General features: G+C 38.7%; 1 protein-coding gene across 6 annotated transcripts in view; it reads right to left on the reverse strand.

The window, feature by feature from the left end:
- LOC105082336 (aldehyde oxidase 4) overlaps positions 1–12598 on the reverse strand; it is a 58292-nt gene that overhangs the window by 17189 nt on the left and 28505 nt on the right. For all 6 annotated transcript variants that reach the window (XR_006720704.2, XM_045508004.2, XM_074364192.1 and 3 more), the window contains 8 exons: positions 11564–11656; positions 10675–10844; positions 10237–10351; positions 9658–9780; positions 7811–7907; positions 3441–3565; positions 1344–1477; positions 31–118 (listed from right to left, as the gene is read on the reverse strand). Coding sequence is in view for 5 of the 6 variants with exons in the window: in XM_045508004.2 (XP_045363960.2) it covers positions 31–118; positions 1344–1477; positions 3441–3565; positions 7811–7907; positions 9658–9780; positions 10237–10351; positions 10675–10844; positions 11564–11656 (945 nt within the window). In the remaining variant the exon portion in view is untranslated. The remainder of the gene's footprint in view (positions 1–30; positions 119–1343; positions 1478–3440; positions 3566–7810; positions 7908–9657; positions 9781–10236; positions 10352–10674; positions 10845–11563; positions 11657–12598) is intronic.

The raw sequence follows: 12598 nt of genomic DNA on the forward strand, positions 1-12598 counted from the left end.
CAGTTTCTTGAAGTTTTTGCTTTTACTCACTTTGTATTTTCCGAGAAGTGGGTGGCGGCCCGCAGTTATCAACATGTCATCACCACGTTCCAGAATAAACCGTATTGGGCGGCCGGTCCTACAGGAAACGACTCTCTTAGTATGCTGGATGCTTCAGAAAGTTGTAGGTACTCTGAGACAGGGGAAGGGGGCTTAAAATAATCTAGTTTAGTGGTTTTCAGTAGTGGTAATAACATACCTTAAACAACATTTTGGAAGTTTGTGGGGGCATTAAAATGTGGAAAAAAAAAAGCCCTTATTACTATAATCATTCTGCTTTAGTCATATCTGAGAATTTAGATATTGAAATGATACATTATATGGTTATGTTACTTTCCTTTTATTTCTATTTTATATTACATTAAAACATTGTATGATGATTTTAAAATTATGTATGTAAGTAGATTATATTATGAATCTTGCATTGGGATAGTGAAAGGGGAATTAAAATATTTGTTATAAGAGGGACTTAGAGGCTGAAAGGGTTGAGAACCAATGCTTTGTCAAGCAAGCTGTCGCTCCTCCACACTCAGACTCTTCTTTCATGAAGTGTCCAGTGGAGACTCCTCTGACTTCTGAAGGAATGCTCCCAGGGCCTGCACATCTGTACTTACTAGACCATTTTTTCTACTGTTGGCAAGTGCCAATGAGTGAAAACATTCACAGTCTTTCTTTTCGTAGCGGGAGCCTGGGTTAAGCTAAGTTTGTCCTGAATATGCTTAGTGAACTTTGGTAGTTACAAAGTTCATTCACAAAAGTCATGGCTATTCCTGGGTCTGGTTATTCCATCCAGATGATGCAGGGGCTAAGAGAACATTCCCAGGCAGCAACAGACCCTGGTTTATTTCATGACAAAATATGTCCCTTGTAAGGTTGTGGTTTGGACCCTCCCTCCACTCAGCCAACTTCAGCTTGATTTATCTTAGTGATTTAAAACATAAACATTTTAAAGAGTGAAATCAATGCAGCTCATGAAAAAGTAGTACATAGTTATGCATGCAATGAGTCAAAATTTACAGTAGCTACATTTATTTCACACAGCAATCTTGGGAAGCAGGTAGCTCTTACTTTCACCACTTTATAACTGAAGAAACTAAGGCGTCTTGCCCAAGGTGACCTTGTGAGTGAGTGGGCAGAGCAATGCTTGAACACAGGCTCTCTGGCTCCAGGTCCAGTGTTATTTCACCCACATGCTAACCACACCCTTTGGAAATAAAGGGCTGACCAACGGGATGAGAGCCGGGATCCAAGACTAGGGGGACGTGGGTAGTATCTGCCCTGCAGGCACTGTGACTTTTTCTTACTTGATGGCGGCCACAGCACTGACAGCTCCTAGCAGAGCGGGCTTGGTCACTTTTCCCCCAAATGCTCCTCCAGTTCTTTTCATGTGACACCCAATTCTACTCCTCGGAATGTTTAGTGCTGCAGCCACAAATTCCTGCAAGAGGTAAGTCCCCAAAGCCACAGAAGTTCAGTTTGATAGTTTATTTCCTTACTCATGTACTTCCCCTCTGCCTAGTAAAAGAAATTCAGTAACTGAACAAATACAACATTTACAGAACTGTGCAACCATCATCATAATCTGATTTTAGAATATTTTAAGCATCCTCAAAGAAACCTTGTATCTATTAAGCAGTCACTCCTAATCTCCCCCAATCTTAAATCCCCCAACCCTCTAGCATGAGGCAACTACTAATCTGCTTTCTGTCTTAATAGGTTTGCCTGTTCTCAACCTGTTACATAAGTGGAATAATGCAATATTGGGTCTTTCATGACTGGCTTCTTTCAGTGAGCATTGTGTTTCACCGTTTGTCCACGTCGTAGCACATATCAGTGCTCTATTCCTTTTTGTGGCTGAACAATATTTCATTGCGTAGATATACCAGCTCTTTTAATCCATTAATTAGTTGATGGACACCTGTGTTGTTTCCACTCGGCTATTGTGAATAATGCTGCTATAAACACCTGTATGGGAGTTTTTGTGTGGACATTTATTTTCGTTTTTCTTGGGTAGATACCTGGGGGTGAAATTGCTGGGTTATAATGATCACTCTATCTTTAACATCCTGAGAAACTGCCAAGCTGTTTTCCAAAGTGGCTGTGATATTTTTCATGGGTACTAGCGAGGTGTGAATGTCCTCATGTCTCCACAGCCTGGCTTGTCACTGTTCGTCCTTTGAGTTGGCCGTCCTAGTGAGGTGGTATTGTGGTGGTTTTCACTTGCTTCCCCCTGGTGACTAATGACACTTAGCATCTTAGCATCTTGTCCTGTGCTTATCAGTCATTCATAGACATTCTTTGGAGAAACGTCTGTTCAAATTCTTTACTGGGCCTGCTTTGGATACTGCCCCCGGTTCTGGGCTGTGGGCTATGGGCTGTGAGTACCCAGTGCCCCCGTCACCCCGGGGAAAGGGTCACTGCTGCCGTGACTGACTAGCTTAGGAGGTGCTGAGGGGAGATAACAGGGTGACCTTGGGACACACATTATTCCTTGGCTGTTGGTCAAAAGAGACCTCAGAGGTGATCTTTAACAACTTCTTCAGTTTACAGAAAAAAGATATTGATGTCCAGCGACTTGTGGGAGATCATGTATCTGCTTAGGGGCAGAGTCCATATCTCCTCACTCTTCCTCCTTCCACTTCAAAATTTACAACTGTGGAGGTCACAGCCAACCTCAGCTCAGCATCAGTCCCTCAGTCTTTCATTTTGCCTTGAATGGCAGCTGGGAGCTTCCTCCTCCCACTGAGGCTAGCTGCCCTTCCCGATCTTGGGGTACCACCTCACTGTGCTCCACCAGGAAGCCCCGAGTTTTTCCCTTCAGTGAGACTTGTCATTACCCCTCCTCCCAGACCTCCTCCTCCTGTGCCTGCCACTATCCGAGGACCTACAACTCCACATTTCAGAAGAGGGGAATGTCGAGGATTTTCCTTACTTTCCTGCGTGTGACAATGCCTTATAGCTCAACCAGTGGAACAGGGCTGGAATTCACATACTACCATGTTGAGCTGCAAATGGCTTGGAAAGGCAATCACTTTACATGGGCACCACCAATACCTGAAAACTTTCATACAGAGAAGCAATGTAGATGAACCACAAAAGGAACTGTGGTTGTAACACTAAGGCTTTGATCTCCCTGAGATGAAGATTTACATTATCAATTGTTACGAGGGAAAGATGAACTTGGCCTTCTATTTTGGAAGGTAACAAAATTTTCAGATCTCTTTGAAAGGTCTGCCCTTTTAGGGAAATATTTGCCCCATTTCCTTCATTCTGGGCTTCAGCCAATGTCAAGTGTGCAGGGAGTTCCAGGTGTGGGAGTAGGAGGAATCAAAAGGCCCCTAGAGTGGAAGGCCTGGTTGTAAGGGCCTCTGGAGTCTCATTATCCAAAAATATCCTGTTACCTGCACATGGGTTGGAAACTGTGTTCCAAGGTGTAACACAATTTCTTTATCTTCTTCTTTAGGTATAGCCAGGATAGTCTGCGTTTCCATGTAAAAATGTTCCTGTCCTTCCATGTGGACCTCACCTGTAAAGCATAAACACAGGACAGTGTTTACTGGAAAGTCCCAACCTGGGGGCTTGCGATGGTGTTTAGTTTATCAAGAGCAAGTTACTTCAGCTTATGGAGAGCTGGACTTTATATGATTTGGTTAAAACACTTTTTCTCATTAATCGTCACTGGGCCTCACCACTGTATGACCCTGGGTGATTCACTCCCCTCTCCCAGCCTCAGTTTCCTTATCTGTCCAGTGGGTGCTGAGATCTGTGATGTGCTGGACTTGGGCACACAGACGAACCTGGCCACATATCCTGGCTTTGTCATCTCTTTGCTCAGTGAGTTTGGCCAGGTTATTAAACCCTTGATTCCTCATCTGTAAAATGGGGGGTAATAATACTATGTACCCCATTTAGGTGATGTCAGAATTACCGAGTCACAGAGAGAAGTAGCTTGCTAAAGCACACGAGGGTTTAAAATGGCAGAGCTGAGATTGTTCCCAGCCCTAATACCAGCCTACTCTTATTGGCTTAGCAGAGATTTTTGTTCTGTTCAGTATATCCTTATTATTTTGTAGGCTGTACCAAGAGAGGCATTTGGCCCTTGTTTAAACATTTGGAAGGTGGTAGTTTTACTTTAACCAAAAGACTCCTGTGCTGTTAAAATAAGTGAATTGTTGTGTCAGGAGACAAAGGATTTCTTAAAGTTATTTCTTGGGATAACAGAGTGTGAGTCATGCAAAAAATACTACCCCCTCCAAAAAAAAGTTTGCTTTCAGCATGTATATACTGAATTTAATCTAAACCCAAATTTATTTAATAAATAAATAGCTTTCACATATGCCAGGTATTGTTCTAAGGCCAAGAACTTTACAGGTAATTTATTCAATCCCCATTCCAATCCTGTGAGGCAGGTATTACGAGGAAACTGAGACATGGAAAGGTTAAGTAAGCTTCCCAAGGCCACATAGCCAATAAATAGCAGAGCTGGGATCCAAACTCAGGCAATCTGACCCCAGGATCCATGCTCTTAACTATTGTAAGACACTACATTCTCTGTAACTCTTAGTCATTTCGGCCCAAATTCCAAATACCCTTTGTATTTCAAATGTCCCATTTGTCCCCAGATTTTGACTCCCAAAATGGCCAAAATCCTGAATGACAAAGAGGTAGCAACTTGTCACTCTGTTACCCTCAATGAGAATAAAAATTAAAGGAAAATATACCAATATAGTTAGGAGCAAGGGCCTACAGGTCAGCCAGTCCTAGGATCCAGTCCTGGTTCCACTGCTAACTGGATGTGAGACCTCAGCCAATTATTTAACTTTTCTAAGCCTCAGTTTCCTCATCTGTGAAATGGAACTACTGATATGTTCCTTCTTAGAAGTGTTCCGCTTGCATATTAAATAGTGAGCAGTAATACTTAGTAGCTTAAAATAGGCATAACAATAATAATAATACTCATTTATTGAGGTTATTGTCAGGATTAAATAATATAATGCATGTAAAATGCTTAGCATAGTGTTTGGCACAGTAAGTACCTGATAAATGTTACCTGATATTATTATTATGACTAAGTAACCTTTCACCCAAATTTGTAGTCTTTGCAAAACTCATTTAGTTTCTTCTATAAAATCTATTATGAAGTAATACATTTTTGGCACAAGAGTAGATACTGTCAAACCTCTGAGCAGCTTTCCTGGCTTTCTTGGTTGTATTTAACTACTCCTCAGAGGTAGAGAATTATTTTTATAATTGGGAGTCAGTCTGCATTTTCTGATTAAACTGAATGATGTTGGGAAACAAGTGCTCTAAAGGCATCTCCTTTAGTAAAAGATAAAAGCTTACAGCACTTGCCATTCCAGTTATTTAGAAGTAGGTAATAGATTTTGTGAAAATTACTATTTCCTTTTACCTAAGACCAATAGTTATTCTCTTAGTAGTCTCTCAACCCTGGCCACACATGAGCATCACCTACCTGGGGAACTTTTAAAAAATACTAATGCTCTGACCTGATATTCCAGGGTTCTGATTTCATTGGTTTGAGGTGGGATCTGAGGGATCTGGGTATTGGTATTAAAAAAAATATATCTTACTGGCTAAGTCTTATCTAGTGCAGTAATTCAAAACAACAAACAAACAAATACAGTATTAAGATTGGAAAAGATAAATAAAACTGTCATGATATGATTATATATGCAGAAAATTCAAGAGAATCTATAAGACTATTAAAATAGTAAGTGAATTTAGCAAAGTTCCTGGCTATAAGATCAGTATACAAAAGCCAACTGTGTTTAATGCATTAGACACAAATAAGTAGAAAATTAAGTAAAAGATATCATTTACAGTAGCATTAAAAACCATCAAATACTGGAAATAAATATGAAGAAGGGTGTGCAAGATCTCTATGGTAAAAACTACAAAGTTACTGAGAGAAATGAAAGGAAATGTAAATAAAAGACAGAGTGTATCATGTTCACGGATTGGAACTTAATATTGTCAAGATTTTAATCCTCTCAAATTGATGCTGTTTCAATGTAGCTCCAGTCAAAATTTCAGAAAATTATTATTAGTGGAAATTGATGGAACTAATGATAAATGTATATATACATAAATGCAAAGAGCCTAATAGCTGAGGTCATATTGAAGAAGAAGGAGCAAAAGGATCTTATACCATCAGGTTTCAAGGCATATTATAAAGTTACAGCAAGTAAGACTGTGTGGTATTAGCACAAAGACAGATAAACAGATGAGTGGTGTGTAGCAGAGTTCAGATATAGAATAACACAGTCATAGAAACCTGGAAAACGATAAAAGCTGCACTGCAATTCTGTAAGGAAAAGGACAGTCTTCAATAGATGGTGCTAGTGAACTGAATATCAACTTGAAAAAAAAATTGAAGCTTGGCCCCCATCTCACTCCATAAGGAAAAATTGATTTGAGATGGATCATAGACCTAAATGTCAAAGCTAAAACATTTTATCAAGCTTCCAGGAGAAGTCACAGGAAAATATCTTCATGACATTTGGATAAGCAAAAATTTCTTCATGGCACAAAAGCACTAACCATAAAAAAGACTGATAAACTGGAATTTATTAAAATTAAGAACTTTTGTTCATGAAAAGGAGCCATGAAGACAGTGAAAATGCAATCCACAGACTGGGAGAAGATACTTGCATTGCCCATAACCAGCGAAGAACTCATATCAAAAACATAAAAAAATTCCTATAAATCAGTAAGCAAATTGATGGGTTATTACATTAATTATATTAAAATCAATAATATATAATTATCACTTGAATTAACTAAAAACAAGCAAAAGACTTGAACAAACATCTCACCGAAGAGGATATAAAAATGACCAATATACACATGAAAACTGTTCAATACTATTAGGCATCAAAGAAATTCAATTAAACCCACAATGATACTACTAATACACCCATTAGAGTAGATAAAACTAAAAAGACTGACGAGAATGAAAGAACAATGGAAATTTCACAATTATTATTAGGAGTAAAATTGGAAAGTAAAAAAAAAGTTTGGCATTAACTAAAGGTTAATAATTAAAGGTTAAAATAAAAATAAAAATAAAATAAAATAAAATAATATAATAATAATAATAAATAAAAAATAAAATAAAAAAATAAAAATAAAATAAAAAAGTTTAATATTAAAACATTATTATTTGGCAATTCTACTCCAGAGTATATTCCATACCAAAAGACATGTATAATAATAATAGTGTTTACAGAAACTATTCATAATAGCCCCAAGCTGAAAGCAATTCAAACGGTCATCAAAGGTAAAATGGATAAATAAATTATGGAATATTTATACAATGGAATACTCCTGAGCAATGAAAAAGAACTATGGACCTATGCAACAACATGGACATATCTTCCATACGGAATGCAAGAAGAAGCACAAGAGAAATCACACTGTGAGATTCCATTTATATGACGTTCAAAACAGGTAAAATTAATCTATAGTGGTAAAGGTGAGAGTAAGACCTTGGGGCGGGTCACTGACTGAGAGGGGCACAAGGAAGCTTTTGGGGGTGCTGGAAATATTCTCTATCTTGATGTGGGTATTATTTACACAGATTGATATATATGATACATACATTTCATCCAGCTATAAACTTATTATTTGTGCATTTAAAATTGTGATTTAAAAGTCACACTAGGGTTGAGAAGCTCTGCTTTAGTGTTAGTATTTCTCAAACCAGATGACTGAATTTAGTCTTGAACTTCAGAGGCCCGAGACCACTTACCTTCAATGATTTGGTCAACATACTTAAAGGCTTGCTCTACATTTCCTTGCTCAATTTTTTTCTCAACAGTAAGAAATGAATTGTGCTTTAGGGCTTGCTGTAGGGGAAAAAACAAACCAAAACAAAAAAAGTGTTTTTTTAAGAAACATTCTAATAAGTCATTCATTTCCCATCAAAATCCGAAGCTCCTACTCTACCGTATCTTCACACACCAAGACAATCAGGGCAGTGAGGAGAGTCAGCAGGAATTGGGTTCAAATGGATTATAGGCACTGGTGAGTCCTTCGTTTTGTTCAGGGCTCTGAGGAAGAGCTGAAGGACAGACAAGGATGTATAAAAATATGGTCCCACTCTTTAGACTGCTGAGTGAGTGCCTGAGGCAGTGTGGTCTTAAGATGCCAACTTTGTGGTGGTGGGGGGCAGACATCAGAGTAAAGAGAGGCCAAGAAGGAGGAGGTCGGTGGGGCCAGGAATGCTCAGGGATGACTTTGTGTAGGTGACCTAAGTTCGGTGCTTACCTGAATGGAATTAGGACAGTTAGAGAAGAGGGGGAGAATCATTTAAAGTCAAGGGCGCTTCATAAAGCAATAATTTGAGGTTGAAACCAAGCTGAGGGGACAAAATGAGAAAAAAGCCAGGCTGGGTAGGTGGAGGTTTTTTATCAAGAAGCAGTTGGATGAGCTTGAAAGGTGGACTGAGGTTGGACTAAGAAAGAGCTTGAGTTCCACACTAGGAGCCTTACCTGAGGTGACGCTCTTGTATAAGAGAAGTGATCTGACAAACTTCATGGCTTAGAAAGTTAATGTGGTGGGTGGATGGACTGAAATAGAGTACAAGAACCTCTCTAAGTGGTTATTGCAGTAAGTCTGATAATAGGAGGTAAGGAGTGGGCTGGAGGGTGAAATGGGAGTGCAAGTGAGAATGGAAAGGAGACAGGCTTAAGGGGCATTCAAAGGATAACCGGGAAAGATTTGAACTTGGTAGATGTTGGAAAGATCGGAGAAAGATCAAAGAGGATGCTGAAGGCTTCACCCTACTTGGCTGGGTTTTATATTGTGTATGCACACATTTATCCATCTATCCCTCCATCACACACATTTACTGAGCACCTACTATGGGTTTAGTTTAGTGCTTCACTAGGTACTTGGGTTATAAAGCACTGTGAATATGTTCTTGACCTCATTAATAACAACTGAAACAAAATAACAGCTAATATTTATTGAATGCATTCCATGTCCCAAGTGCTGTTCTAAGCATTTGAATTATTTCATTTAAACCTTGCAGTGACCTTTTGGTGTAGAAACTTTCATATTACCCATTTTACAGATGAGGAAACTGACGTATGAGAAGTTTAAGCAACTGGCCAAAGCTTTCATTGCTGTCAAGAGCCCATTAAATGACTGAGTCAGACTGTGAGCCAGAGTATCTATCTCCAGGGCTTGTGTTTAAGCAGGAAGCAGGCATGGAGACAGAGGACTCAAGTTGTAATTCAGTAAATGTTACAACTGTTTTGAGTTTCACACTACACTAGATAATCCCCCTGACTAGTTTTGGATGTGAGGCCATTGGACATTGCCCTGGTGCTGCTAATCTGTATTCTGTGGCCACGCCGTGGCAAGACGCCATGAGAAGAGAAGTGGACACAGGAAGGAAGGGGCTCCAGACAAGAAAATTCTCAGTATTATGTCTCAAGGTGCATTGCTGGAGGCTTTTCTCTGAAACTATAGATAACTCTGAACACGTTATAGACAGAACCCAAATTATACTGCTTTGTGACTCCATGGGTTGAATTCTGTCAAATTTACACCGCCCTAGCCATTCTAGAAGACACGAAGTGGCCTGTGTACCTCTATCGTGATAATCCTTGGTTCCAGATCTTCATACGTGATCTTCACCTTTTTAGCAGCCTCTCTTGCATGAGCGTAGGTATCAGCAGCCACCGTGCAGACAATCTGACCCACGCAGATTACCTGCAGAAAAGTCACATGTTGTGTTTTTCAACCTATGAGAATAAACCTTGAACAGGGGGGGCTTGAGTAGGATTTAGAGGGTATGGAAGTTGGAAGTGGAATTTAATTATCTGGCCTGTGATTGTCTTCAGCTGCATTCCTCACATTCCCATATCACACATAGTAATCCAGTCACCCTGAAATTCTGTTGATACTTTCAAAGTCCTCTGCTCTGTATTGCTTCTATAATGTTCATGAATTTTTAGATGCCTTCCCTGAGAGGGTTTATGACCTTTAACAGAATCTCAAAAGCTTCCACAATTCAAGGGAGAATCTGAGAATTGCTGAGGTGGAGTCACTGGTTCCCTGCAGGTCTTGTGATGTGAACCGAATCCATGGATATTACAATCATAACCAGTAATCTTTCAGCATTTCCAGCAGAGCATTTGAATAGTAAGCCATATACTAATCACACACCTCATCCTGTGCATAGAAGACCTCTCCGTGATGGTTATTATCTCCTGGAACGTCCTCCGCTGTGATCACATCAACAACACCTGGAACTGCCAGGGCTTCTGAAGCATCAATTGCCCTAGGAGGGAAAATTTGAGAGTCCACATTAAAGTTTCAGGGGTAAGTTCAGGCTAATATAAATGATTCCTCAAACACTGGGAAAAACTACAGTGGGCCTCATAACTAAGTCATGGACAGTATTCTATGTTGAAAAGGGCCAGTATTTAGTAAGCATTCTGACTTGGCCATAAGTTCTTTCATAACTGTGCTTAAAAATGACTGATTTCCATCCAGAAGAGGAAATTATTCTTAATTGACTTAAATATATAATAAACTCTCAATTTGAATATGAAATTGTGAATGCTTTCCAGTAATATATAGGAATGTTTTAAATTTCCTTACATGATCTTTGCATGAGCTCGGGTGCTGGTGACTACAGCCAGGAAGAGTTCTTGGGCGACAGGGGGCATGTCATCAACAAACACAGCCTCCCCTGTGGTGTGTTTAATGGCCGACTGGTGCATGATCGGGTGACCGACTGGATCTTGTGGGGGTTGGTAAGGATCCACACACTGTTAATGAATAAAGCAAGTTATTTTACTGCCAGACATTCTCATGCACTGAAAATTGGATCTGATATATCTGGCTTACCCCAAAGTCAAGAAAAAATATAGACAATTGCGTATTCATGTCTGTGAGTCAAAGTTAATCAATATCCATTGGGTACTACGGTAAAAGATAAATTCTGATTACAACTACCCCCTCACCCCCCAAAATGGAAGACATTTTTCCTGCCCTCAGAGATTCTACAACCTAGTTAAGGTACCAGAATACACACAAACACATTAACACAATGTGATCAGCTTTGTATAGCAATAAAGAATAGCTTATACAACTAACTTGGTGCAAGAAAAATACACAAGTTCCTGGGGGATTTATGGTGGTTCTAACGAAGCAGGGAAGTCTTTCTAGAAGCAGTAAATGTTGAGTTAAGTTTTTTTAAAAAGTACAGACATTGGTCAAGAAAAGGAGGAAATTTTAAGCAGCAAAACTGAAAATAGTAGGGAAGGGAGATTTAGAATCTAATTCCTTGTGTAGCCTCGAGTAAAAGCATAGAAGCTAAACCAAGCAAGTCATGCGTGGGTGACAATGTGTAAGATCAGCTGGCTTCAACTGACTTTATCTTTACAAGTAATAAAAATATAGTTGCCAAAAAGAAGGGAGGTATATGCAGCATGCATACATCTGAATGCATAGACAGATTAAAAAACAAAAAACCCTACCCACTGACCTGGAACATCTGAATTCCTCGGGGTGTTTCTATGGGGAAGTCTTCTAGAGCACTCATGAACTTTTCTGGGATATCTGGAAACTTCTGGGGATCCTGAAGAGAAGATTATTTCACGTTTACTTTTACAACCTGAGTGACCAGCTTGGACAAACACATGCAAAAATATGTTGTCCGATTTATTCTTCCAGATATTAGACACCAGATCTGCTGGGAAAGAGCCCTGAGCTTTGAGTTCCCTAGGCTAGTCGCTGTTATTTGAAGAATAAGTAGATCTATTTGTACACACAGAGGAGTGTTATTTCTAGAAAGTAGAGACTTCACTTTACAACAAGGTGAATTGGTGAAAATATGTAAGTGTGCTTTCAAATCCAGGTCAATCTTCTAGGCATGTATTTCAAGGAAGAAACCGAGAGAGGAGACAAAAATCAACCTTCAAAGATGTTTAATTATAGGTTATTTGTGACAGTGGAGAAACTAGAATTAACCTAAATATCCAAAAACAAGGAAATGGATAAATGAATTATGGTACATACATAAGACACAATATGCTGCAGTCATTAAAAATGATTCTGTAGCAGTGTATATATTGACACTGAAAAATTCTCATGAAATATAGTTAAGTGAAGAAAATGGGCTACAAAATGTATGTACAGTATAATTCCTTTTTCTTGTAAAAGAAGAAAAGTAAAGAGAAATATAAAAGTATGTATTCCAAATATCGAGTGGTTATGATAGAATTACTGGCTTACAGGGGATTTTAAAAATTTTTGCTTCTTTGTATTTTGAAATCTTCTGTATGAGATAATATATAATAGAATATGTAATATGTAAGGGAATATATGATAAGATACAATGTATAAGTTAAAAGATTATATTTAAGAGATTATATCTGATAATATATTAGATATATTTATTAAATATTAACATTGATTATATTATAAATAAGGAATAGATTATACAACAGTGTATCATAAAATATGATAATACTACTACTAATAAATAATATTGATAAAAATGATTAAAAAAAAAAAGACT

The sequence above is a fragment of the Camelus bactrianus genome, chromosome 5 (genome assembly GCF_048773025.1).
Source record: "Camelus bactrianus isolate YW-2024 breed Bactrian camel chromosome 5, ASM4877302v1, whole genome shotgun sequence".
Lineage (NCBI taxonomy): Eukaryota > Metazoa > Chordata > Mammalia > Artiodactyla > Camelidae > Camelus > Camelus bactrianus.